The sequence below is a fragment of the Schistocerca americana genome, chromosome 6 (genome assembly GCF_021461395.2).
Source record: "Schistocerca americana isolate TAMUIC-IGC-003095 chromosome 6, iqSchAmer2.1, whole genome shotgun sequence".
Lineage (NCBI taxonomy): Eukaryota > Metazoa > Arthropoda > Insecta > Orthoptera > Acrididae > Schistocerca > Schistocerca americana.
In genome coordinates this window covers 397392916-397419446 of record NC_060124.1, presented here as the reverse complement: position 1 = coordinate 397419446, position 26531 = coordinate 397392916, and the positions used below count along the sequence as shown (strand labels likewise).

At 43.5% G+C, this 26531-nt stretch overlaps 1 protein-coding gene and 1 non-coding gene across 2 annotated transcripts in view; both read right to left on the bottom strand.

Annotated features, from left to right (window-relative positions):
• LOC124620167 (transmembrane protein 26) overlaps positions 1-26531 on the bottom strand; it is a 97264-nt gene that overhangs the window by 26798 nt on the left and 43935 nt on the right. Inside the window, exon 6 of the mRNA XM_047146836.1 lies at positions 15938-16197. Coding sequence (XP_047002792.1) covers positions 15938-16197 — 260 coding nt within the window. The remainder of the gene's footprint in view (positions 1-15937; positions 16198-26531) is intronic.
• Trnat-ugu lies at positions 14460-14534 on the bottom strand. Its single transcript has one exon. It is a non-coding gene; the product is annotated as a tRNA-Thr (tRNA).

The following is a 26531-nucleotide window of genomic DNA, read 5'->3' as shown; positions in this document are numbered from 1 at the left end:
TTCCAAAGTTCTGTTTGAGTCAAACAATTGTTCCCAATGTCTGTCTCTCTCTCTCTCTCTCTCTCTCTCTCTCTCTCTCTCTCTCTGTCTGTCCCATCACGGTGACCATTAGGTGCAGTCACTCTCAAACGACACCTCCGCTAACACTAAATCGTGTTAAAATGTTTCGACTAATTGTGGTCAACTCGCTGATCATACAGCACTTGCACCTCAATATCATGCAGGGGCGGGCAAAAAATCACGCAGCTGTTTCACAGCACAGTGATCGAGAAGTTGAAGTTTTCACAGCAACAACTTAACATCTGGCTGCGATTTCAGTCACAACTAGAAGCAACAGGAAGAAGTTGCATTTAACGTTCAACACCATGTACCATTTGTTGGCAGAATTTCTTACTTCGTTCGGGAGCCTTCTCTCACACGCTATGGATGTACAACCTGAGTATTGTCGAAGAAATGAACGAAGAAGTTAGTTTTTAATTCGCACTAAGAAAAGAAATTACACTTGTGTTTCACCTGACAGTGTTATGTTTACCGGCCTCCCACCTCTCACGGCCCCATCCTCACCGAGATATCTTGGTTGTGCAGCGTAGCCCTAGGTCTGCCAACGTCCCCGTATCTCTCCCAAATTTAGAACGTTTGGAACATTACGGGACAAGGAGTTTCGGAAATCTAAAACACTAGTTGGGCAGAATTTAGCACAATATCCCTCATGAGTGTATCCAACAATTCCATCAGTCAGTGCCAAACCGAATAAACGCTTGCATAAGGGCCAGAGGTGAACCAAAGCGTTACTGACTTTGTCAACTTCTGAAGCTCTCTTTTTTTTAATAAATCATCCAGTTTTTCTGAATCTGCAATCATCTACCGATTTCTGTTCCATTCGGATAGATCCTTCGTAGTGCGTCTTTGTTTTTACCTTAGAGCAGACTGCCCACACTTTTACCCAAGGCAAGGCTTTAGTGTCACACTGCTTCTGCGCCACTGACTTGTGCTTTCTTCTTACCTGATATTGTTCACAACTCCCCGATTTGGATTAAATTGTAAACGGGGCTTGCCATACCTACCTAACAGTTGACGGTACTGATCCTCCGGTCTCTGAACACGTAAGACACACAAGATTCTGCATGACCGTTAGGCAAGAGAATCAACCCCACCCCTTTGTCCAAGGACCTCTCCATCTTGTTCTTAGCAATATGTTCGAACATAAAACTTCCGACGGAAAGTAACTCATTCCTTGTCAAAATGCTCAACTCGCTTCCGCCAATGACACTTTGAATCCGATTAAATGAAGACGGTGACAGCTCTCTCTCTCTCTCTCTCTCTCTCTCTCTCTCTCTCTCTCTCTCTCTCTCTCTCTCTCTCTCTCTCTCTCTCTCCCTCTCTCTCTCAACTTCAACTGTTATTCCACCGATGCGTCTGGGCCACTTACTCCGATTTGAAATCAAAATTCCGTGAATTGATCCTCCACTTATTCCATAGGTCTCCAGTCGTACTTACTGCAGTTTGGACGGCACCACGGCGACCCCCAGGATTCCTCTACGCCTAGAGAGCTTCTGAGAATTGCCTCCCTTCCAGCACTCTGCTTCCCACCTAATCGGTACTTCAGCTTTATTTTAGGGCTTCTGCCTCAGTAACTAACTTTAATACTGATCCTTTCTCTATACTGTTTATTACAATTCGCAGTGACTCCACATTGCATTTTTTCTTACCACAATTTTCACCCTGAGGTGCCAAAAGTTTTCCACCATCCTCATGCCATTTACGCTAGACCATAGTCTTAGCCTGTACACTTAGCTTATTGGAAATTCTTACTCTGTCGACTAGGGAAGATACTTGTACCAATAGTGACTCTAAAATATTTGTACTAACTTTCCAGTACAGCCAGCAGTTAGCCCAATATTTCAGTTACAGTTTTGTTCTGATGGTGCTATGATCGTAACTCGCATCATACATTACAGATAAAGAAATACACTGGAGGAGCACACGATTCGAATAATCCGTTCATATTACCAAAAATGGATGTATTTATCTGTGTGTTCCAAACCAAACTTAGTACACATGTAACATACTGTCTGGAAATCATAGCTGTGCGGTTTAGAACCATTTACCTATTAAAGGAGAGAAGGTGGGAAGGGGGGGGGGGGGGGGGACGGCTGAAAAAGCAGTGTAGCCTACGCTCGCGAATACCCATATTTAAGTCATCCAGTATTTGAGAGTCAAAAAATGTTCAAATGTGTGTGATGCTAAGGTCATCAGTCCCTAAGCTTACACACTACTTAACCTAAATTATCCTAAGGACAAACACACACATCCATGCCCGAGGGAGGACTCGAACCTCCGCCGGGACCAGCCGCACATTCTATGACTGCAGCGCCTGAGACCGCTCGGCTAATCCCGCGCGCCATTTGAGAGTCAGATGAGTTACAGAATTGCAACAAACTTCAAGCATAATTTGAAACCCTTACGAAACTTATTCTCCCCGATGACCCCCACAAAATGATGAAAGGAAAAAAAGTTTATCGCTAGCTACATTTTCGCTATTCATGCAGTAAAACTTATGCATAAAACATGACGTTTTAATATAACACTTCCTTACTAATAACTGAATTCGCAGTCAAATTTCGTAGACAGCATTCACATACATCACTGAAAGTAGAATAATCATATCATCGTACGACTCTTACTTCAAGAGAGATGACTTCAAATACAGATATGAGTGAAAAACTGTCGGATCATGCATGACGTATTACTTTATTATTTCTTTACTACCAATTTCATTCACAGTACATTTCGCGGACAGCAGCCACATCTATCACTGGATGCAGTTGCGAAATTATATGACTGTACAGCACAGAAATCAGGAGGTAAGACGTCATAAACATTCAGCTGCGTGAAAATGAAACTACAGGGAGAAATCTGATAGAAATACAGACGAAATGTGCATACAGGTATGTATGCAATATGTTAAATATATGTGGAATACGTTTGACATGTGCGTACGTGGGCAAAGCCACGGGTGAAAAGTTTATCCTAAACCACTGGAACGATTTCAGTCAAATTTGGTACAGTTATTAGTTAGAAAGAAATACTATGGAAGTAAGAACCAGCAGCGTCCTAATCGGGTGAGCGCAATAGCGTGAAGAGAGAAAGGGGGAGGAGAAGATGGGCAAAGATCGACAGTGAAGCAGGAGATGGGCACAAATAGGCTAGAGGTGGACATGGAGGTAGACAGATAGTTGGGGAGGGAGGAATGGAGGAGATTAACAGGGAGAGAGGAAGAGGAAATAGGCAGAGAGAAGGGGGGAGATTAGATTAGATTAGATTAGATTAATACTAGTTCCATGGATCATGAATACGATATTTCGTAATGATGTGGAACGAGTCGAATTTTCCAATATATGACATAATTAGGTTAATTTAACAACATACTTAAGTTAATACAACAACTTTATTTTTTGTGTTTTTTGTTTTTCTTTATTTTTATTTTTATTTTTTTATTTTTTTATTTTATTTTTTTAATATTTTTGTTTTTTTTCTTTTTTTTCTTAATTTATATCTAAAAATTCCTCTATGGAGTAGAAGGAGTTGTCATTCAGAAATTCTTTTAATTTCTTCTTAAATACTTGTTGGTTATCTGTCAGACTTTTGATACTATTTGGTAAGTGACCAAAGACTTTAGTGCCAGTATAATTCACCCCTTTCTGTGCCAAAGTTAGATTTAATCTTGAATAGTGAAGATCGTCCTTTCTCCTAGTATTGTAGTTATGCACACTGCTATTACTTTTGAATTGGGTTTGGTTGTTAATAACAAATTTCATAAGAGAGTATATATACTGAGAAGCTACTGTGAATATCCCTAGATCCTTAAATAGATGTCTGCAGGATGATCTTGGGTGGACTCCAGCTATTATTCTGATTACACGCTTTTGTGCAATAAATACTTTATTCCTCAGTGATGAATTACCCCAAAATATGATGCCATATGAAAGCAATGAGTGAAAATAGGCGTAGTAAGCTAATTTACTAAGATGTTTATCACCAAAATTTGCAATGACCCTTATTGCGTAAGTAGCTGAACTCAAACGTTTCAGCAGATCATCAATGTGTTTCTTCCAATTTAATCTCTCATCAATGGACATACCTAAAAATTTGGAATATTCTACCTTAGCTATATGCTTCTGATTAAGGTCTATATTTATTAATGGCATCATACCATTCACTGTACGGAACTGTATGTACTGTGTCTTATCAAAATTAAGTGAGAGTCCGTTTACAAGTAACCACTTAGTAATTTTCTGAAAGACAGTATTGACAATTTCATCAGTTAATTCTTGTTTCTCATGTGTGATTACTATACTTGTATCATCAGCGAAGAGAACTAACTTTGCCTCTTCATGAATATAGAATGGCAAGTCATTAATATATAATAAGAACAACAAAGGACCCAAGACTGACCCTTGTGGAATCCCATTCTTGATAGTTCCCCAGTTTGAGGAATGTGCTGATCTTTGCATGTTACGAGAACTACTTATTTCAACTTTCTGCACTCTTCCAGTTAGGTACGAATTAAACCATTTGTGCACTGTCCCACTCATGCCACAATACTTGAGCTTGTCTAGCAGAATTTCATGATGTACACAATCAAAAGCCTTTGAGAGATCACAAAAAATCCCAATGGGTGGTGTTCGGTTATTCAGATCATTCAAAATTTGACTGGTGAAAGCATATATGGCATTTTCTGTTGAAAAACCTTTCTGGAAACCAAACTGACATTTTGTTAGTACTTCATTTTTACAGATATGTGAAGCTACTCTTGAATACATTACTTTCTCAAAGAGAGAGAGAGAGAGAGAGAGAGAGAGAGAGAGAGAGAGAGAGAGAGAGAGAGAGAGAGAGAGAGAGAGAGAGAGAGGGATGAGGATGATGATGATGATGATTGGTTTATGGGGCGCTCAACTGCACGGTTATCAGCGCCAGTACAAATTCCCAACGTTTGCTCAGGCCAATCTCGCCACTTTCATGAATGATGATGAAATGATGAGGACAACACAAACACCCAGTGATCTCGAGGCAGACGGAAATCCCTGACCCCGCCGGGAATCAAACCCGGGACCCCGTGCTCGGGAAGCGAGAACGCAACAGCGAGATGGGGAGGGGGGGGGTTAGGTGGGGGGATGGACAGAGTAGGGTTCGAATGGCTCTAGGCACTATGGGACTTAACATCTGAGGTCAATCTCCTACACTTAAAACTACTTAAACCTAACTAACCTAAGGACATCACACACACATCCATACCCGAGGCAGGATTCGAACCTGCGACCGTAGCAGCAGCGCAGTTCCGGACTGAAGCGCCTAGAACCGCTAGGCCACAGCGGCCGGCGACAGTAGGGGAAGGAGGAGATGGAGTAATAGAGGTCTGGAATAGATAAATACCAGTGCAATGCTGGCTACTCTCCTAGTCGATTAACTAACAAAATTTCTGGTCTAAGGCTAAAAAAATAGAGGTTTAGAACGAGCTGTACTACGTACAGAGGTGGCACGCCTACTGCCTGAAGCTGGTGCTGAAGCCGAGGATTCCCTTACTGAGCTGGAGGCCGTAGAGTAGCCCGTATCGTGACGCCGACAACGCCTGCAACACATGCACAGTAATTATTCACAGTAGTTACTCGGCAAATCTGCAACTGCGTCACGTAATTTAGTATGGCCTTTCTCTAATGAAAGTAGTCTATGTTGTCACGCGACAGTGGAAGGTTGATGTTAAAATTACTTTTATCGTCGATCAGAAGGAGAAATTAGTGACATTACAGACGAAGAAGATAGCGTAATGTGGAATAAAAATGTTGAAACTGAGCAAGTGTATGGTGTGCAGAGGGCGCACATGCCCAAATGAATGGATGACGAGAGAAATTTCCAATTTTTGTTGCATTGGGGCGTCAAAATAAACCAACGGCGACAGCTGAAAATTTGTGCCAGAGCGGGATTCGAACTCACATTAACCCGCATACAACGATAATCTACAGAGGACACTACTCTGAGTGTGTGGCGTATGGAGATTTGTGTTGGATGTGAGACCTGCTCAGATACGTACGAACATGTAGCTTTTTGCGAACGGACAGACTCCATACCTATACGAAAAATAAATGGCATTCAAATATTTACCCTTAAGGAAAAGTAGTAGACTGCACACAATAAATATGCAACGATATAGATAAATGTGTTATTGGGTTACAGCTTCTGCTATTTTATGAACGATATAACTTAATACTTACCTTTGCGAGAACTTCACAGTTTGTGGGGGGTACAAAGCTTACCGAAGACCGCCAAGCAGAACGCATGGGGTCGGGAATTGGACCAAGAGAAGGGACTGAATAGTGATGTGGTCGATCGTGTCAGCTGTCCCACAGTAAAGCCGTTCACCCTATTGGTACTTCGTTCAACATGTCTATGTATGTATTTACTTATCATCCACTGAAACGACCGAAGTCCTTGAGACAGCTCGATAGCGCAGTGTGTAAGGTAGGGCGTGAGCCCGAACTCACTCTCTTTATTCTTTGTTCCTGCATAACTTCATTACTTCACCTTTTGACAACAGATGACAACCACCTTCGTTCCTCTGATTTCGGAACGGATGGAACACAGATAAAGTACAGTTCATTTTATATTTAATGCACAGTAGGCACATATAACTGTATTTATGACGTTACTATTTATAATTTCAAGTGTGCTAGTCGTTGTAGAACAGGGACGGTCACAGCGTGCAAATCATACGTACACAACGTGCTGCTCCGGCTGTTTCCGAAGTACTCAGCACTTGGCGCTCTTGATCTGTCCTTCTCGGTATTTTAGTTAGCAATGCGATCCCAGCTTTTGGTCCAGTTGATTTTTGGTCGACACGACTTTCTTCAGTTCGGCTGAATTGTGGTGTAACCGCTGTTTATCCTTCGCTAATTGTTCAAGGTCTAAAGGAGATTCATTGATACAGTGGCTGTTTGTACAAAAATAGGCGGTCTGGCCATCTATCATCGCAACCCGTTAAAAATAAATGGGAATCACAGAGAAGACTAATGACAACTCGCAGTATCTATTTCGTAGTCGCTTAACGACAGGTATCGCGAATTTATCACCAAACGGCATTACTACGCCATGCAGAAAGAGTTTGAAGATTTGGTTGACGATGAAAGAGATCGACAAATGATGTGTACGGGACTCAGTTAAGAAGCGCTTTGTGTTGAATACGCAGACATGGCAAACGTGTTTGAACTACTGGTGCGATAGTAAATTTTCAGAAGTCTCACGCATTATTAGATTGTCAGTTGCAACAGTTTTTAACGGAACTGAATGAAGAGTACAGAGACTTTATGTATTACTGCAAAGTGCATTAGTTAAGTCAAAGTACGTGCCTAGAATGAGTTTTTGTTTTCACAGTCATTATTGTTGAATTTCAGAAGGAAAAAGTAAGAACGAAAATCAGAATATCCGGAATGGACTGCAGACACTTCATTTTAAATAGACTCAGATTGCCGTCATCTACCATCTCTTCCGACAACTAGCTCTGATTCTCTCTCAGCTCCACCATTCGGTCATGAACACTCAAAACATTCCTTCCTCTTACCCAACTTCCAACCTTCCAAACATTCAACGTGCAGGGGACGACACCAAGCTATTGCCAATTTCACCCACGAGAAATGAAACAATTTACGAAACATCGTACTTCCCAATTTTTGTGTACAAGAGCAGCATTTTACCATCACGAGGTTGGCACGGGACTAAAACAAGGCTACTTCGACTGTTGGGCCTTTGTGCACCATGATGTCTGTGGTACAACACTATCTCATTCGATAAACCGAATTTTTGGAACAGACGGAAACGACGTTCAACGGCACCGCAGTGACTGGCCATTTTAAGTCAGCGCAAAAAAGCAAAACAGTCATGCTCATATTTATCTTTAGGAGGTGGCAAGACGGGCGCAGCATTCACTGTGCAGACACACAACGGCAGAACAGTAGCCCACAGCCAGGCTTGCTCGAAAGTCGCTCGAGACACCATGGACGCGTGCTTTACTTAATGAGATTCACAGACTGCCCTCTGTCGTTAAAGGGGACTTGCGGCCATAGTGTGGACCAACTACATTGCTAGGAGGGCATAAAGCTTTCTCTCTGAATACACTTTTCCAGAGCCTGCCAAGATGATTGCAAATTCAAATAGTTTCTTATTAGATGCCCCGCTCCGCTCTGCCAAACGCACGTAACTACTTGTTGTAGCTGAAGGAAAATAACAAAAAAAGCCACTGAAAATAAAATTTTATTGAGGATTCAGGTACACGTTCTCAACGAAAGGAATGTGGAGTTTCAGATCCATAAGATCAAGATTCCACACTAGAAACGTCTTCTGGAAACATTGTAAAACAAAAAAATTAAATTTTTGTACATTTGTTGCTTTTGTGCGATTAAATTGCTACCATTACGCTGGTCAACTGAGAATTGTAAATTGACAGGGTTATTACGATTTCCACGATTTTTTACTAAACAAGTTTTTGTGTTGTCATTTATATTGATTTTGAGAACCAGCCTGTGAAAGACAAGTTCACGTTTTAAAAAATTATGCTTATGTTGTTCTGGGATTTGAGAAATGAGACTGATAAAGTTATACGATCATAATTTACTGCTAATCGCAATACGACTGATGACTGACAAAATTTTTGGTAGAGTGTCCGGTCTGGACCATAAAGAATAATGAGAACTTTTATTTGCCCACTTGCAGGCTGGGTAATCCACGCTTCAGGATCTCTCAAGATTGCCGTAAGGACGGTTTTCGGAAATCGTACAGTGCATTGACCCAGATATGCATAAAATTATTCTGTTTATGTATCTTAGAATGCACACGGTCCAGTCACATTGTGCCCAACGCCTATGTTCAACGTCCAATAATCGCTGCCTGGCACCAGTAGCAGTGGAGGGTATATAAAACGAGTGGGGGGGGGGATGGGGGACGCACAAAATAGTGCACCCGTCACCGATATGCGGAAAAGGAGATTTATCTGAGGCCCGAAAGTACATAATCAATGTCTTTCAGGCCAAGGACGGAAACATTTCCCTAAACGGCTAAGTCTGTGAACTGCGTGCCGCCGTGGTTAAAGTATACTGCGCAAGTCAAAATGGCGCTATACAAAATCGGTTCCTTGGTGCGAGAAGGATTATTGAGTTTGACGTCCGTCAACATCAAGGTCATTAAGGATGGAGCACAAGTTCGGATTGTGTCAAGATGGGGAAGCAAATCGACCGCACCCTTACAAACGAACTATCTCGACATTGGCTTGGTGCGATTTAGTCAAATTACGGAAAACCTAAATTTGAACGGCCGGACGCGGATTTAAGCCACAGTCCTCCCGAATGCGAGCCAGTAAGCTATCGACTGCGAACTGTGGTGCACCACGGGCCATGGATGAAAGGGGTAACGACGTATGCGGCGATGTGTACAAGAGAATAGGCGTGCAACTCTTGAGCAACTGACTCCCCGAACTTAGCTGTGTATGAGCCTCTGCAGCAGGCGCATGGTTCATCCACCGATATGGCTGCTGGTCTTCGGTGCCGAAGACTGGAATTTGCAAGCAAATACCGCAACTGGAAGTCCACTGAGTGCCGATAGGTGGCATTTCCAAATGAATCACGTTTTATGATCCATCGAAAGCCTGAAAACGAACATCAAACAAACATCAAGCAACGATCATCGGAAGGGTCCACGCCTCGGAGGTGATGTTATAGTCTCGGGAATGTTTTCGTGGTATTCCCTTGGTGATCTCGACATTCTGGAAGGCACAACTGATCAACACAAATATGCATCTTTCCTCAGCACAATAACATCTATCAGCAAGACAGTGCCATGTCCCACAAAGCGCGCAGTGTAGATTCGTGGTTCGAAGAGCCACCAAGCCCCGACCTCGACTGGACTGTTCAAGAAATGGATCCTCAACCGAAAAACCTACCTCAGATGGCCACGGCACTGGAGTCGTCTTCGCTCCATATCCCCGTCGGTACCCTCCAGAATCTCACTGACTGTTCCTGTACGTTTCGCGTTGCAGGTGGTGGTTATTTAGGCTTTTGTCAAACGGCCGCATTAATGGTACTGGACAGTGTAAATATGTAAATTCCTCAACTCTTTCCTAAATCACTTGGTCGAGTTCAACCAAACTTGGTACACACGTCACTGTCTGGAAAGTTGCACTGTGGGAGCGCAAGGAAAACTACTGACAAGAAATTAAAAATTGTCAAGGAACACATCTACTCGACACATGCGTATGTGGGAGAAGCTTCAGGCAAAAAGCTAGTGGCTAATAACGAACAGATGACGACATGATTTGTTGCTGCAAACAATAATTGAAGGTATGGTGGAAAGAAAGAATCGCAGATACAGCCCCAATTATGACTGGTCAGGAGGTTTTTGGTAAACAGGATCAAATAGCAGGAAAAGGTTCCTGAGAGGGTAAGTTCCTGAGAGGGTAAGTTCCTGAGAGGGTAAGTTCCTGAGAGGGTAAGTTCCTGAGAGGGTAAGTTCCTGAGAGGGTAAGTTCCTGAGAGGGTAAGTTCCTGAGAGGGTAAGTTCCTGAGAGGGTAAGTTCCTGAGAGGGTAAGTTCCTGAGAGGGTAAGGTCCTGAGAGGGTAAGGTCCTGAGAGGGTAAGTTCCTGAGAGGGTAAGTTCCTGAGAGGGTAAGTTCCTGAGAGGGTAAGTTCCTGAGAGGGTAAGTTCCTGAGAGGGTAAGTTCCTGAGAGGGTAAGTTCCTGAGAGGGTAAGTTCCTGAGAGGGTAAGTTCCTGAGAGGGTAAGTTCCTGAGAGGGTAAGTTCCTGAGAGGGTAAGTTCCTGAGAGGGTAAGTTCCTGAGAGGGTAAGTTCCTGAGAGGGTAAGTTCCTGAGAGGGTAAGTTCCTGAGAGGGTAAGTTCCTGAGAGGGTAAGTTCCTGAGAGGGTAAGTTCCTGAGAGGGTAAGTTCCTGAGAGGGTAAGTTCCTGAGAGGGTAAGTTCCTGAGAGGGTAAGTTCCTGAGAGGGTAAGTTCCTGAGAGGGTAAGTTCCTGAGAGGGTAAGTTCCTGAGAGGGTAAGTTCCTGAGAGGGTAAGTTCCTGAGAGGGTAAGTTCCTGAGAGGGTAAGTTCCTGAGAGGGTAAGTTCCTGAGAGGGTGAGTTCCTGAGAGGGTGAGTTCCTGAGAGGGTGAGTTCCTGAGAGGGTAAGGTCCTGAGAGGGTAAGGTCCTGAGAGGGTAAGTTCCTGAGAGGGTAAGGTCCTGAGAGGGTAAGTTCCTGAGAGGGTAAGTTCCTGAGAGGGTAAGTTCCTGAGAGGGTAAGGTCCTGAGAGGGTAAGGTCCTGAGAGGGTAAGGTCCTGAGAGGGTAAGGTCCTGAGAGGGTAAGGTCCTGAGAGGGTAAGGTCCTGAGAGGGTAAGGTCCTGAGAGGGTAAGGTCCTGAGAGGGTAAGGTCCTGAGAGGGTAAGGTCCTGAGAGGGTAAGGTCCTGAGAGGGTAAGGTCCTGAGAGGGTAAGGTCCTGAGAGGGTAAGGTCCTGAGAGGGTAAGGTCCTGAGAGGGTAAGGTCCTGAGAGGGTAAGGTCCTGAGAGGGTAAGGTCCTGAGAGGGTAAGGTCCTGAGAGGGTAAGGTCCTGAGAGGGTAAGGTCCTGAGAGGGTAAGGTCCTGAGAGGGTAAGGTCCTGAGAGGGTAAGGTCCTGAGAGGGTAAGGTCCTGAGAGGGTAAGGTCCTGAGAGGGTAAGGTCCTGAGAGGGTAAGGTCCTGAGAGGGTAAGGTCCTGAGAGGGTAAGGTCCTGAGAGGGTAAGGTCCTGAGAGGGTAAGGTCCTGAGAGGGTAAGGTCCTGAGAGGGTAAGGTCCTGAGAGGGTAAGGTCCTGAGAGGGTAAGGTCCTGAGAGGGTAAGGTCCTGAGAGGGTAAGGTCCTGAGAGGGTAAGGTCCTGAGAGGGTAAGGTCCTGAGAGGGTAAGGTCCTGAGAGGGTAAGGTCCTGAGAGGGTAAGGTCCTGAGAGGGTAAGGTCCTGAGAGGGTAAGGTCCTGAGAGGGTAAGGTCCTGAGAGGGTAAGGTCCTGAGAGGGTAAGGTCCTGAGAGGGTAAGGTCCTGAGAGGGTAAGGTCCTGAGAGGGTAAGGTCCTGAGAGGGTAAGGTCCTGAGAGGGTAAGGTCCTGAGAGGGTAAGGTCCTGAGAGGGTAAGAACCAAATAAGTTCTTTAACAGTTTAGATTTCAATGATTGAAAGCACACATGATAACACATCGGTACTGTACTAGTATTATAGTTCCACACTCAAGAGGACAGTGAGCTGAAAGATCATTCTTCCTATCACCAAACGCACTACTTCCAGGAGGAAAGGCAGGGCCACCCATAGGTAGTGTAGGTATGTCTCGCCTGTGAGGCGTTGTGGAACGATGCTGAGTCTCACGAAGCAGTCGTCAATAATCCCCACCCACACAATGAAGCTGAACTGGTGCCTCAGCTATGAATAGGGTGGACGACAGAAATCCCAGCACCGTGGTAGTCCTGTGGGCCGAACCAGACAAAACCTTTGACGCGAAGTCTGCAGGTAATTGTCCTGCAGTCTTACATGATAGGGATAGTGGCTGTTGTCATGGGGAGTTTTTCTCACGGTCGTCTGGCTTAACCGTTGCTGCTGGGCCATCTGCCTTGTGCTGATATCGAGGTCACTGTCAAAGATTTATCATCTCCATATTCAAGTGACTGTACCTTCCTTGGAATGCATTTTCTGCCGGAAGTCCATATGGTCTCCTTTGCTGCTTTCCCTCTCAGGGAACATGTCCTGCAATTTATCCCCACCTAGCAGTATCTCCCTGTACAAGGCAGATCGTTGATGATGTGGAACGCAGCAGCTATGCTGAAGTGTGGAGGATAGCTGGCAAGTGATGCGAATGGGGAAACTGCGTCAAATAAAGATTACGATTGTGCATCTTCAATTTTTGTAGTCCTGTCGTCCTCAGTGGCGTATAATATTACGGTACATGGATAATTTTTACCTTGCGGCAGTTTAATTACAACTAAATCAAGCAGTTTTTATGCCATACGCTTTTCGCTTTTAATTTTTGAAAGGCATCTCCAGTGTCCTGGAATATGTACTTTTTTTGCTACTTAGTTTTCGTTAGAATGTTGTATATGTAGGTTATAAATAATTCTGGCAATTAGCATTTCTGAGATGTAGTAATAAGTTCTGCTTCAAGTTTAGTGGATGGTGTTCCACATGGCTTTTGTCCCTTTCTTAGCGCTGTTCTTATTCTGAGCAATTGCCTCTTGAAAATTTTTGCTTTCAGGTGTCACAGCACTAGGAACTTGTTTCGATATTACGTTTTAACTAGTGTTACCAACTGCTGAATGTTATTACCAATGCTCGCATGTGATTACCAGCTACTGAATTTGTTTTGTAATAACTATTGTAAAGGATGAGCCAGACAATAGGGGATTTTACTTTATTATATGAGCTTCCAAACGGTTACTTCATTTTTCCATTGCGGCCAAGCCACGGCCGGCAGTGTTAGCTGCCTGTAAGTTCTTTCGTCCCACGGTCTAGTAACAGGAAGCACTGAGGAAGGGCACCTTGATCACGCGCCTCTGTCATGTGCTTACGAGGTAACGCCGCCCCAGGCGTCGCTTAGCAGGCAATGCTCTGGAAAATTTCGTACCGCCCGCACGGTTTGCCCGGTCCTGACCAATCAGGGCGGAGGAAGCCGCGTGGTGCGTCGAATATACTCGGCCGCCCGTCACCGGGCCCGCTCTCTTGTGTTCTTGCTCACCCGCGAGTCGGGTGCGCGCCCTGTAGCAGCATTAAACATCTCCCGCTTCTCCTCGTGCTGCGGCACTGTGGACTTAGTTTTGGCAGACAGCTACTTTCGGTAGCTTCGCGAACAATGTTCGCCAAATTGTAAGCTCTGGCTCACCCTCACCTCCCTAGGCATATGTACCCCCTTTCAACATGCTTTAGCCAATAAATGGCCTTTCTCTAAAACTTGCTCAATTATTCCATAACGCCCACCGCCTGCCTACACGCGCCATCCTGTACACTATGATCCAGATCAGTGAAGATGGCTTGAAAAAAATAATAATGAAGACGAAACATACATGGCGCAATAACTGTGTTACATTGAGTTGTAATGAGATGGTCCAAAAGTAAAAACATCAGTATACCATAATATTAGAACCGTGCAGTCTTCCATTTTACACTGAAACGCCAACGAAACTGGTATAGGTATGCGTATTCAAATACAGAGATATGTAAGCAGGCAAAATACGGCGCTGCAGTCGAAAACGTATATGTAAGACAACAACATGTGTCTGGTGCAATTGTTAGATCGGCTATTGCTTCTACAATGGTGGGTTTCCAAGATTTAAGTGAACAAAATTAGTATTATACAGATACCTTCAACTGCTTATGGGCGTTGATACATATCAACGACGACAAGTGAAAATGTATGCCCCGACCGTGACTCGAACCCGGGATCTCCTGCTTACATGGCAGACGCTCTATCCATCTGAGCCACCGAGGGCACAGAGGATAGCGCGACTGCAGGGACTATCTCGCGCACGCCTCCCGCGAGACCCACATTCTCACCTTGTATGTACACACACTATATTTGTAGTGTCCCACCCCAACACACTCATTACTCGTGGAAGACATTCATACCAAGTCCCGTAAGGGTTCGGCGAATGTGTGTGCATCGGCACAGAAGAAGGTCGTGGCCGGTATTGCCAGAACTATTACTTGTATGGATATATCCATATAAGATTTAAGTGAGTCTGAATGTGGTGTTATTGCCGGCGCACGAGCGATGGAACTCAGACTCTCCGAGGTAGAGATGAATTTGGGTTTTTCCCATACGACCATTTCGTGAGTGTGCTATGAATATCAGGAATCCAGTAAAACATCAAATCTCCGACATCGCTGCGCCCGGAAAAAGATCTGTCAGGAACGGGACCAATGACGACTGAAGAGAATCTTTCAGGAACGGGACCAATGACGACTGAAGAGAATCTTTCAGGAACGGGACCAATGACGACTGAAGAGAATCTTTCAGGAACGGGACCAATGACGACTGAAGAGAATCTTTCAGCATGACAGAAGTGCAACCCTTCAGCAAACTGCTGCAGATTTCAATTCTGGGCCATCAACAAGGTCAGCGTGCGAACCATTCAACGAAACATCATCGACTTGATGACTACACGACACAAAGCTTTACGCCTCACCTTGGTCGGACATCGGACTGTTGATGACTGGAAACATGTGGCCTGATCGGACGAGTCTCGTTTGAAATTGTATCGAGCGAATGGATGTGTACGGGTATGGAGACAACCTCATGAATCCGTGGACCCTGCATGTCAGCGGGGGACTGTTCAAGTTGGTAGGGCTCTGTAATGGTGTGGGGCGTGTGCAATTGGAGTGATATGGGACCCCTGACAAGTGTAGATACGACTCGCACATAAGCATCCCGTCTGATCACCTGCATCCATTCATGACCATTGCGTATGCAATTCCAGCAAGACAATGCGACACCCCACACGTCCAGAACTGCTACAGAGTGGCTCCAGGAACACTCTTCTGAGTTTAAATACTTCCGCTGGCCACCAGACTCCCCAGACATTAACATTATTGAGCTTATCTGGGATGCCTTGCAACTTGCAGAAGAGATCTCCACCCCCACGAATTCTTACGGATTTATAGACAGTTCTGCAGAATTCATGGTGTCCGTTCCCTCGAGCACTACTTCAGACATTGGTCGAGTCCAAGCTACGTCGTGTTGTTGCACTTCTGCTTTCTCGTGGGGGCACCAGTTTCTTTGGCTCTTCATTGTACAATAGGCTGAAATAGCCGCCTCCTGAAAATGTTACCTTTTCTTCTGGTATACCCTGCTCATCCCCATATGGAGGCCAACAAGTTTCTATGGCGGCCTTACCTGGAGGGGGCCCTGGTGCGCCGGCCGGTACAAACTGTAGCCGAGCTACTTGCGGCGTCTACGACTGCGACTTGGCTGCTGCGGCGCCCGGCACAGACAGACGGGGCCACGCCCCCCGCCTCCACGTCACTGCCACCCCCGCTGCTGCTGCTGCTGTTGGTGGTGCTGGAGGCGGTCGACTCGTCGCTGGAGGCCGACTCTCCATCCTCTCGCAGGACCTTCCTGGCTAGCGCAGCCCTCAAGCGCGCCCGACGGGCTGCCTGAGGACACACGGTGAAGATGAAAGGGCCGAGTGCTGAGCACGCATCTACGTAGGTGGTTTAACAAATAAGGGCGCGTTTATACTGGAGCTCTGATAAAAGATGAGAACATCGAAGCGACTAAAGCAAAGCGTAGCTTCGCCATCATGATGCGATCTACACTTACATCTGTACACCGCAAGCAGTCCTTGCAGTATTTTTCACGACGTCGTTTCTTTTATCTTGTCAAGGAAAGGAGTAATACAGAACATTTAATGAATTCATACTTCACGTAATTTTTATTTCACTTCGAACAAGTGAAATACGACTCCGAAAGGATAAGTTGGTTGTTGGAAACACCCGATGTGCAGTATGCCTACGACGACATTCTTCATGAATCTTCCATATTCCTACTATGGCAAGCAGGATGCAACAGAATGATGTAATCAGAGATGAATTTTAGAACACTAAAATTCATCTCTGATGAGTACACGAAGTGAGCCAGAGAATGTCTTTCCAAAATTGTTAGGGACTGCTGTTCTTAAACAAGCACTAACCCAACAAACATCTATATTTGTTTCATTTTTTGTCTTTACTCATTTTCGTGAAATACCTTAATGTGCACTCTAGTTTAGCATCGTTGAACTTTTTTTAAAAATTTACTCGCAGTACTCAATGAGCTCAATGACTAGAGTCCAGATGGTCATGTGCCCATCGCAAAAACAGCAAGGGTAACCTTTTGACTGGGAGCATGCAGCAGTGGTTTAACAAGCGAGAGGTGTCACCGATCCGAAGGCTTAGCTGCGACTTTCTTCGATTTGGTACGAATTTTGTGTGACTTTTTCCTTATTTATGGGAGGACTTGCTCACATTGGCTGAGAGGACAGATTAGTGGGCTTCTCGTCTTGTGCAGTGGTATGTGGTGACGCTCCAAGTCCGCCACCAACGACTTGTGAAAAATTTCGGTTTCAAGTATACCTCTTCCCCCCACCAGTGCACTGACAAGTGCATGTACTGTAACTCGAATCAGTGATCAGTGTTCTGGGTTGGTGTGGAGAGATCACACTTTGCCACTAGCTTCTTAGGGGTCGAAGCAAAAGCAGCAGCGACCACTGGAGGTTGCATAGCTTTAACAGCTTTTTTAGCTTCGCCATAGGGTATGCATGCGTAACTTTCAGCCTCTGAATTTTTCTTTCCTCCTGATCCCCAGAGAAGTTCACGCATTTTGAAGGAAGTCTCCAAGAATCGCCTGCTTCGTGAGCTGAGTCTCCAAAGTTTCCACACGCAGCCCTCCCGCTGTATCCATATGACAAGTTTGACTTTTTGAATCATCGCATTTGGGTGGGAACAAACACTCGAGCCTTGAGACTGATATAACCTGGAAGAAAAATTTCAAGTAATTCCAGAGTGTTAAACGTCAGAATAAATGTTGTAAATTTTTCAAATGTAGCGTTGACTTTCCTCATATAGTTCTGCACTTCTGTAATATCCTTATTTTTCATTCAAACAACTCTGCAGGGCCCATAAAATTATATTGAATTAGGTAACAACGCATTTGTAGATGTTCAGAGTGCTACTTAACTCAGCCAGTAGGTAACCACGCATTTACATGTTGAGAGTGCTACTCAACTCAGCCATCACAGGGTAGTCACCCAATGCTTTGCATTCCAAAAGTTTAGATGCTTGGTTTGTCATGGCAGTATCAACAAGAAGTGAGCCATTACAAAGACGTTTAACACTTTGAGGACCCAGCAATACAACCCATTGCTTTGTGAATGTACCTTTTCAAGCGTTCTCTCCGCTCTCTTGATAACAATGTGAGTGTTATGGCAAACAAATGCCTAGTTCTGGGGAGGACTGGCCAACCAGGGTGGGCGCAGGTACGACCAGAGGTACACGTGTCCCATCAGGAGGAGATTATAATTTAAGTTGCTTCACAGGGATCCCACAAGCCACTAGGAAAACAAATATCGACCCAGGCAGAGCCCAGCATCCCGAGCAAGCCTTATGCAACTGAGGGGCGACAGGTCCCCCAGAGGTTGTCCACTAGATACTATTCTACCTGAACAGCCATTCATCTCATCACCACGTAGCATTCCTTGATGTTGAGGGTTTTTATGGAGGATTGTACCTCCCTCAGGGTCCAGCCGATGAAGCCAAGGCCCATGTTCTCCGAAACACACAACTTTCCATTGCCACACGGCGATTGTCAATCTCCAACTTAGGAAACCTGGGGTCACTGTGCCCATACCTATCACTCCTGGTGGGGCTCCCTGAGAAAAACACAGCCGACACTTTCTTAAGTTGTGGGACACTCGTCGTCAGTCCTCTCCGTAGAGACCTGTCTGGCTTGGGTGACCCTGCCAATAGTTATGCTACCGCCAGCATAGCCGTCAGTGCGATTGAGGCAAACCCTCCCGTCCGGAACTGAAGTTGCCTCTGATGTGGTGGTGACCTCCGGGAGGGTGTCTTCTTACGCTAAGACCATTGTGCAACAGGAGTGACGCATTATCAGAGTAGCGTACATTTCCGGGATTTCCTGCTGACAGTTCTACTGAGTATGTCCATCCTTCTTATTGCAGGTTTGTGGGACTTTGATGTTCATTCACGCAATAAAATGAACCACCTGCATTCGTCCTTTCGATGTTTATTATGTAGCAACCGGTTTAGGTGACTCAATCCACCATCTTCAGGCCTTAACTTACGCTGGGGGGGGGGGGGGGGAGGTGGGGCTTTAATTGTGTACTCGATCCCATCAGTGACCAAAATAGGTATCAGATTAAATATAGCCTATTGACCACTACTTGCAGTGAATATTAGATTTCAAAGTTTGGCAGCAGTGAGAAGTGCCACAATATCTATTACGCTGAACTGCTGAGTTGAGGTTCGGCTGCCTACTTCTCAGTACACTTCGTGGCGACTGTCTTTTGATTGCTGCCAACTTTAGTCATCAAACAGTGGTAGCACTTTAGTGGCGTGGCGAATTCATGTGTGTAACCTGAAAAATAAGTAACATAATGAGTGTGTTTGAACATGAACAATTCTATGATACGCTTTTACATAACCTTGATATTTCCGTGTGTAATTTATACTACAGCCTCTGATTATCTCCGGCCATGCATGCCTGAAATGGCATCATTGTATGGCAGACAGGTAACATCCCACATCGTACGTCCCTCCTCAAAGCAAGCCGCTTTCTCTGCACCTCATTCTCCTCTGAGATCGAAACTTAATTTAGCGCCGACAACTTGTATCGACTTCGCTCGACGTCTACGGAGTGTACCTATGGCGTCTGAGATCACTAAACCGTAAAATAAAAGTGGTTTAAACATGATAGTGATTACCAGAAACTTGAGGCTTTTAACACCTTAGAGCGTTTCACGGTTTAATTTGTAGTGATTTAACAACAATATACCCATTGGTGTCTGCAAGGAGTGCGGTAGGGAAATAGGGGGCACTTGCCTACCCCTCCCACCACCACCACCACTGGCAACTGGGATACATAGGTTTTACTCATCTATTGAGTGGATAACCGTCAGTTCTCTGTGATATAAAGTTCTTGTACCACCTATTGAATTTAGCTCTTATGGCTGCCATGTTTCGAAACTGACAATCTCATTTATATAAAAATAGACATTCTATAGTCTTGCGCCCCTCTCCCCCCTCCCCATCCGCGAAAAAATTTCTGTGAACGCTCTTGGATATACCTAATGCGGAAGTTGGAACTTCTTCCAATGGTATAACAATACACGATGGCTGTGTCCTTGAGTCACTGACCAATCACCGATAGGCTGTTTGTTTACTTGAAGGTTAAACAAGAAGTACGAGTATAGTCTGTGGAACTTTCAAAGCATTTTGTCCCACTTATAGCAAGAAGGGAGTTGCAGTACTTAATGTGACAGACTGTGTTTGGCCAGTTCACTTGTGGTGATATTTCATGGTAAGTTTTTCCTTTTTATTTTTATTTTGAGATAGTGAAATGTTATTAATAATCGAGCTAATTTCATCATGAAAACCCTAAATGACAATAACTCAGCTTTTGTATCATCCACACAATACTAAATTTAGGGGGTTACCACGTAAATAAACCATAAATAGTCTGTTTCTAGCGGCCTTTTAAATGCGTTAATGGTAAGGAATATGCTCAGGAAGATCCATTTCGGAACAACATTAAGAATGGAAATGTAACTTGATGGTGTTCTAATGATGAGTCTAGAATTATGTTGGTTAAGGAACGGAAAAAAACTCACTACTCATTCACAGGGGTGTAATAATTATCATGCCCACAAGGTCTGCTGTATGGGGGAAGGGGAAGTCATAGAGAAGCCACCCTTTTGGTATACCTAAATACATAGTTTTGTTTTTGATTCATATTTCATTTTGGTAATATTTCTAAAGGGATGCCGGTATTTCCTTGATACGCCACATCTGCAAATTATGTCTTAAAATACGCAATTTCGAAAGTGTTTGCAAATTTTGTTCATATAGAAAACTGCATAATTGATAATATGGTGAAGGAAACTGAAAACTGTTGAATACGGCGAAATCGCGTAAACTTAGCACGGCAGCCCTGTTTTTCGGCCATAAGCCAATAGTAGTACAGCTTGTTCAGTGGAATATTATGTGGGGAAATCTCCCACAGTGTTGACACTTACAGCTCCGCATTGCGATCTAGCGCTAGCTGTAAAAGATGTGATGCTATGGAGTAACAAGGTTTCGTGAAAGCTATATAGGCCTATGTTCATGTTCACACCTGGAACTTATTTGTAGCTACGAATATGAAACAAAATCAAATTGATGAAAAAGCTCAAAATCAGGCAGTGCAGTGCTATTGCAGTGTCACTTACGGTTAGTGTCAGCTCGTGTGGATCAGCAAGCACGCTGGCAGTGACACGAAAACTTCCAAATTCTGTCGATGAATTCTTTGCTGTACTAGGGGACATTGCCTTAAGAAAAGTTCGATGAGCTTTGTGGCATGATCACGCATTATGCGAATGCAGTTTCCCTTAGGGTACAAAGTAAGAAGTTGCAATGTTACTTGACGAAAACATTTACTTATGCTGTTTGGATCGCCATTATACGAGTGTGAAGGAAATGAGAATGGTATGTTACATGTCCACTACTTTCCCTTCTTTAGGGAAGTTTTTTGATTTTAATTTAAAAAAAAACAGCGAGCTACATGTGTACACTGGCACGTCAATCATACTTTTTCATTTAAAGCCAAAAAACTTAAAAATATAGGTGAAAGTCATAGAAACAATTCGCTACACTCCAGTCACACTCTTCGATTTACCCGACGGAGCTAATCAGACAATGAAAAATATCTACTGACTACCACAGTGATACCTTCAACGTTAATAGTTATCTTGTAATGAATAAAATATTGTAGTGACGTGCTTTTAAGGGTCTTATCTCCTGCAGTAGGAGTTCCCAGACGGTGGTACGCGCAACACTGTCGGTACGCAAGGGCATTTCAGGTGGTCTTCTTGCAAGAAAACTATATAAATAAAATTATTCACTTACGTTACTTGATTCGATAGTAGGATAGGAATCTGAGAAAAGTAGCATCTGCATTATGTTGAAGTAATGGATTTACCTCAGAATGTTTGTATTGGAATGTACGCTGGACACAGAAAGGTCGGATTGTGCCCTCCCCACATCTCTCTACGTGTCCGCCCCCGGTAGCTGAATGGTCAGCGTGACGGATTGTCAATCCTCTGAGCCCGGGTTCGATTCCCGGCTTGGTCGGGGAATTTTCTCCTCCCAGGGACTGGGTTTTGTGCTGCCATCATCATCATCATCATCATCATCATCATCATCATCATCATCGGCACCTGGCGAACGGCCTGCCCGACGGGGGGCCCCAGCCATGCAATCAAATTCAAAACCTTCCTACGTTAGTCTTCGCTGCCGTGGTCGGGAATGATTCATCTTGTTTTGAAGCTGGTGATATTTCGATCGAATTTTGTCGGTGGTTATACCGAAGTTTTCGTGCGGCTTTGCAACTGCTGCCAACTTCTGGCGTGTACCAATTTGTGGTGCTGCAGGAGTCATTATGCAGTGAACGGTTTATTGTTATTGTCGCTTTGTTGGCTGTTATGCTGAAAGATATCCTGATACGAAGAAAGCTCAACTGGATTGCGTGGCTTGTACGTCACTATGTTTAAGTTAACCACGAAGCGATTTGTAAAGCTCTTTCTGCCTCCAAGAAAGCAGTTTAAAAAATCTAAAACAACGCCTAACCGCAAATATGATGAAAGCTACTTACAATATGGTGTCACAGTGAAGGCCAGTACAGAAACCAGTGAGAACTCAATTCCCCCATTGGTTGTATGCTTAGAGAAGCCTTCAAATTAAAGCAAGAAGCCCTTTTTTACTAACACGTGATCGCATTTCTAAGCACTCTGTGTTAGTTTGCAGACCTAACAACATTTTTTTTTCAGAAAAGGAAGTTCGGTTTTATAAAAAGAAAAGTACTCCAAATGCATGCCAAATTTCATAAACATTGATGCTAACAAGTTAATAACAACTTCCTACTGGCTTGTTTTAGAATTTGAAACTAAGGAAAAACTTACACAACTGGTGAGTCTCTGTTGCTGCCAGCTGTCAACAGAAAGTTGACTTTTTAGTTCACAATTTCTGAACGATAACTTTTTCTTATTACTTCCTATACATCACTTATGAAAGACAATGAACTAGCTCCCATGGAATATTTATTTCGAGACATTATTCCATATTTAGAGGCCCTTCAAGAAAGTTACAAAAAAGACTTTCCGGAAGATTCGATAAAATATGATTTGATAAGTAATCCATTTTCAGGAAACTTACCAGAAGAAGTAATCACGAAAGAAACTTCCATCGAAATACCTAGCGACAGATCAATGTAAGATGCTTTCGAAAAGAAACCTCTGCTTCCTATCAGAATGGGAACAAAAATACAATATGGTACCCTTCACTTTTGAAACAACCAATCCTACTTTTTGCACCTCCTTGTGTGAAAATGGGTTTTCTGACTTGTCGAACATTAAAAATAAATACAGAAACGGCGTTAGTGCTGAAGAAAACTTGAGAGTGAAGTTGAGCTCGATCGAGTCAGAATTTCAAGCTCTGATTAAAAATGAACGGCGACATACTTCAAACTAAAACATGTAAATCATCTTTCATCAGAATCTAAATTTGGAAACTAATTACTGATTCTGAAGTATAATTTAGCGTCGAAGTTTGATGTGCTATTGTTTTGTATTTTTACCCTAATTTATTATACTCGATATTCAGTTTATTAGTGTCTCGCACAGCTGTCTACATTATTTGTGATATTAAACTGATATATAAATTTTTAATGTTAATCCTCTCTTATTCATTGGATATTTGTATCACAACCAGCTTGATTTAATTTGTGTTATTTTCCACAAATAAGAGTACCACATGTGAACATGAACTAGTCTGTAAAAAAGTGCTTCCACTAAACCTTGTTACTTGTGTGTGTGTGTGTGTGTGTGTGTGTGTGTGTGTCACATTTCCACCACACACAGCAGTTGATCGGCGCAACGCAAAAACCGCTCGAATGTTGTCAGCACTTAGCGAGGTGGTGAAAATTATTACTGCCATATCGTACCTCACCCTGCGGCAGTCGTCGTTCTGTCTGTTGCACCACCCTTCCCCCCACCCCAGGGTTCACTGTGAACTGAACTATAGTGCTACACCCAAGTTTATAAAAATACCATGTGGTACGCAGTGGCAAAAAGTTTGGAAACCCATGTTCTGGAGGATTACCAAAGTCAGTCTGTGGAATTTTTAAACATTTCATTCCATATAATTTCTCACCTTCAGATTACGCATTAGAAAATTAATGTTCTAGATACTCTCCTTACTTAGACTTACTTCATTTTCACCTTAACACGCAGAATTTATGATTATTTTATCCCAATAGTGCCACCACATTTCAATACCGAATATTTCACGGTTTCATTGACTCTTTTTAGGAACTATCATGGAGCAGACAACTGAAAAACAAACTTCACAAGCCGAAATTAAATCATTTTTTCATGGTACAGTAGGTAACTTGGGATCACGAAATGCATGCCTTAAAGAAAGTGGTGAACATGTTAAAACCACTGGAAAATAGTTCTGGTTTCACTTTTTGTTGTCAGTATGATGTAGTCAGTTCAGAAGACAAGTGCGATTGTGTTAATGCTTCTCCATTTCCAACTCCTGCTGTAAAAAGTGACGTTTCTTTGTTTGTTGACAGAAGTAACTTAAGCGATGCTTACCAATTTGAAACATTACACAATGTATGGGTAACTATGCTGCGAAAGAAAGCATTTGAAATGGACTGTCCCATAACATGCATTCTGTAGGCGTTAAGTGCTAGAGATTTGCGGAGCTATTACATCAACATCAATAAGCATTGCTATTTTTCTACCGCACTGCCTTCATCTCCATTCATCTGTTTCCGAATTTTCAGTAGATACAACTTGTGTTCCAGTTCTAAACGTCGAAACAAGTTATGAGAGTTCAGCTGCTAATATCTTGGTATACTGACCTGGACGAACATCTTTTACTTTAACAGAACTGAAACCCACTCGTAAGAAAAATTTATCTACGTCCCTGGTGCTTGTGAAAAAGCCGTGTAGCCCATGACTCGTGAATAGTTATACTTTAGTCATCCAGCAACACATAATTGCAAACCATTACGAAAATTTTTCTCGCTGACAACCCCCACAAAAACATGAAAGTAAAGAAAGTTCATCGTTTACTGCATTTTCGCAGTACATGCAGTAAAACTGCTGCGTGAAGCACGTCGTTTTAATTTATTACTTCTTTATTACTATCTGTATTCCAGTGTTGATTTATTACTTCTTTGCTACAATCTGCACTCGCACCAGTTTTGCAGAGAGTATTCACACATACCTCTGAATGCACCAGCAACATTGTATCATTACACGACTCATAGTTCAGAAGATACGACGTTTTAAACAATGAGATGCGAGAAAAACGGCCGCATCATGCAAGACGTATAAATTTATTATTTCATTGCTACTAACATTATTCATAACACTTTTCGCCACTGTAGCCACATGTACCATGAGACGTACCTATAAAATTAGATTGTAAAACCCATTGTTCAAAAGATACGTCAGACATTGAGCTGCGTTAAAATGAAACTGGAGGGCGAAATTTGTGAGAGATGCATGTGAAATATGTGGACAGATACGTGTGAAATACGTTCAATATATCTGTATCTGCCTCTATATACGTATTTCACAAACCACCATATTGTGTATGGTGGAGGGAACCCTGTGCTACTACTGGTCATTTCCTTTTCAGCTCCATTCGCAAATAGAGCAAGGGAATAACGACAGTGTATATGCTTCCGTACGAACTTTCTCTTATCTTCATGGTCCTCACTCGAAATGTACGTTGGCGGTGGTAGAATCGCTCTGCAGTCAGCCTCAAATGCCCGTTGTATAGATTTTCTCAAAGAGCATACACTTGCAGTATATATGTGCTTATATGGACAAAGACACAGGTAAAAAGCTCGTTCTCAACCTCGGAACGATTTCAACGAAATTTGGTACACATGTTAGTTAGGCAGTAAGAACCACAAGCTTTTATTGGGGTGAGTTTGATAACGAGGAGAAGGGGTGGGGAGGGGATGGACTAAACGGGGGGGGGGCAGGAGTAGATGGACAGAGAGGGAGGGGAGAGAAGGAGATGACACAGGAAAGAAAGGTGGGGGGAGAGGGGGACGAGGAAGAGCTAGGCAGAGAGAGGCAGGAGGAAGAAATGGACAGCGAAGAGGGAATGGACAGACAAGAGGGGATGGACAAAGAAAGGAAGAGGAGATTTACCGGTAGAAGGTGGAGGAAAAGATGGGCTAACAGAAGATTGGAATAAATACACATCCTCATAACGCTGGGTACTGTAATGACCCTTTCTAAAAATTAATTCTGTGTGTGTGTGTGTGTGTGTGTGTAAAAATCCTGTCTGTTGGTTAACAGCAAGAGATTTCGAGTGTATATGCTTGTGTGACAAAATAATGCTCGGCCTTCAAATTTTTTAGACAGCAGCTAGGAGAAGCCTGGCTGTTCGCTTTTGCCTTTCTTGCTCTGCCCATTAGAAAGTACCAATGGTGGTCTGTAGTTACGAATGGTATCTAACATGGAGAACCGATTTTGAGGAAGCAACGTGTTGTATGTTTATTAATCCACCAGATCAAGATCACACGTTTATCTCAATATTTATTGGGTTACGAGTTCTATTTTTCAGATTTTCTAGCTTATAGTACGACCAGATACTTATTTTAATCAATCATACAGCACAGACTGATTATCAAATCGCGATATGCAATTTAC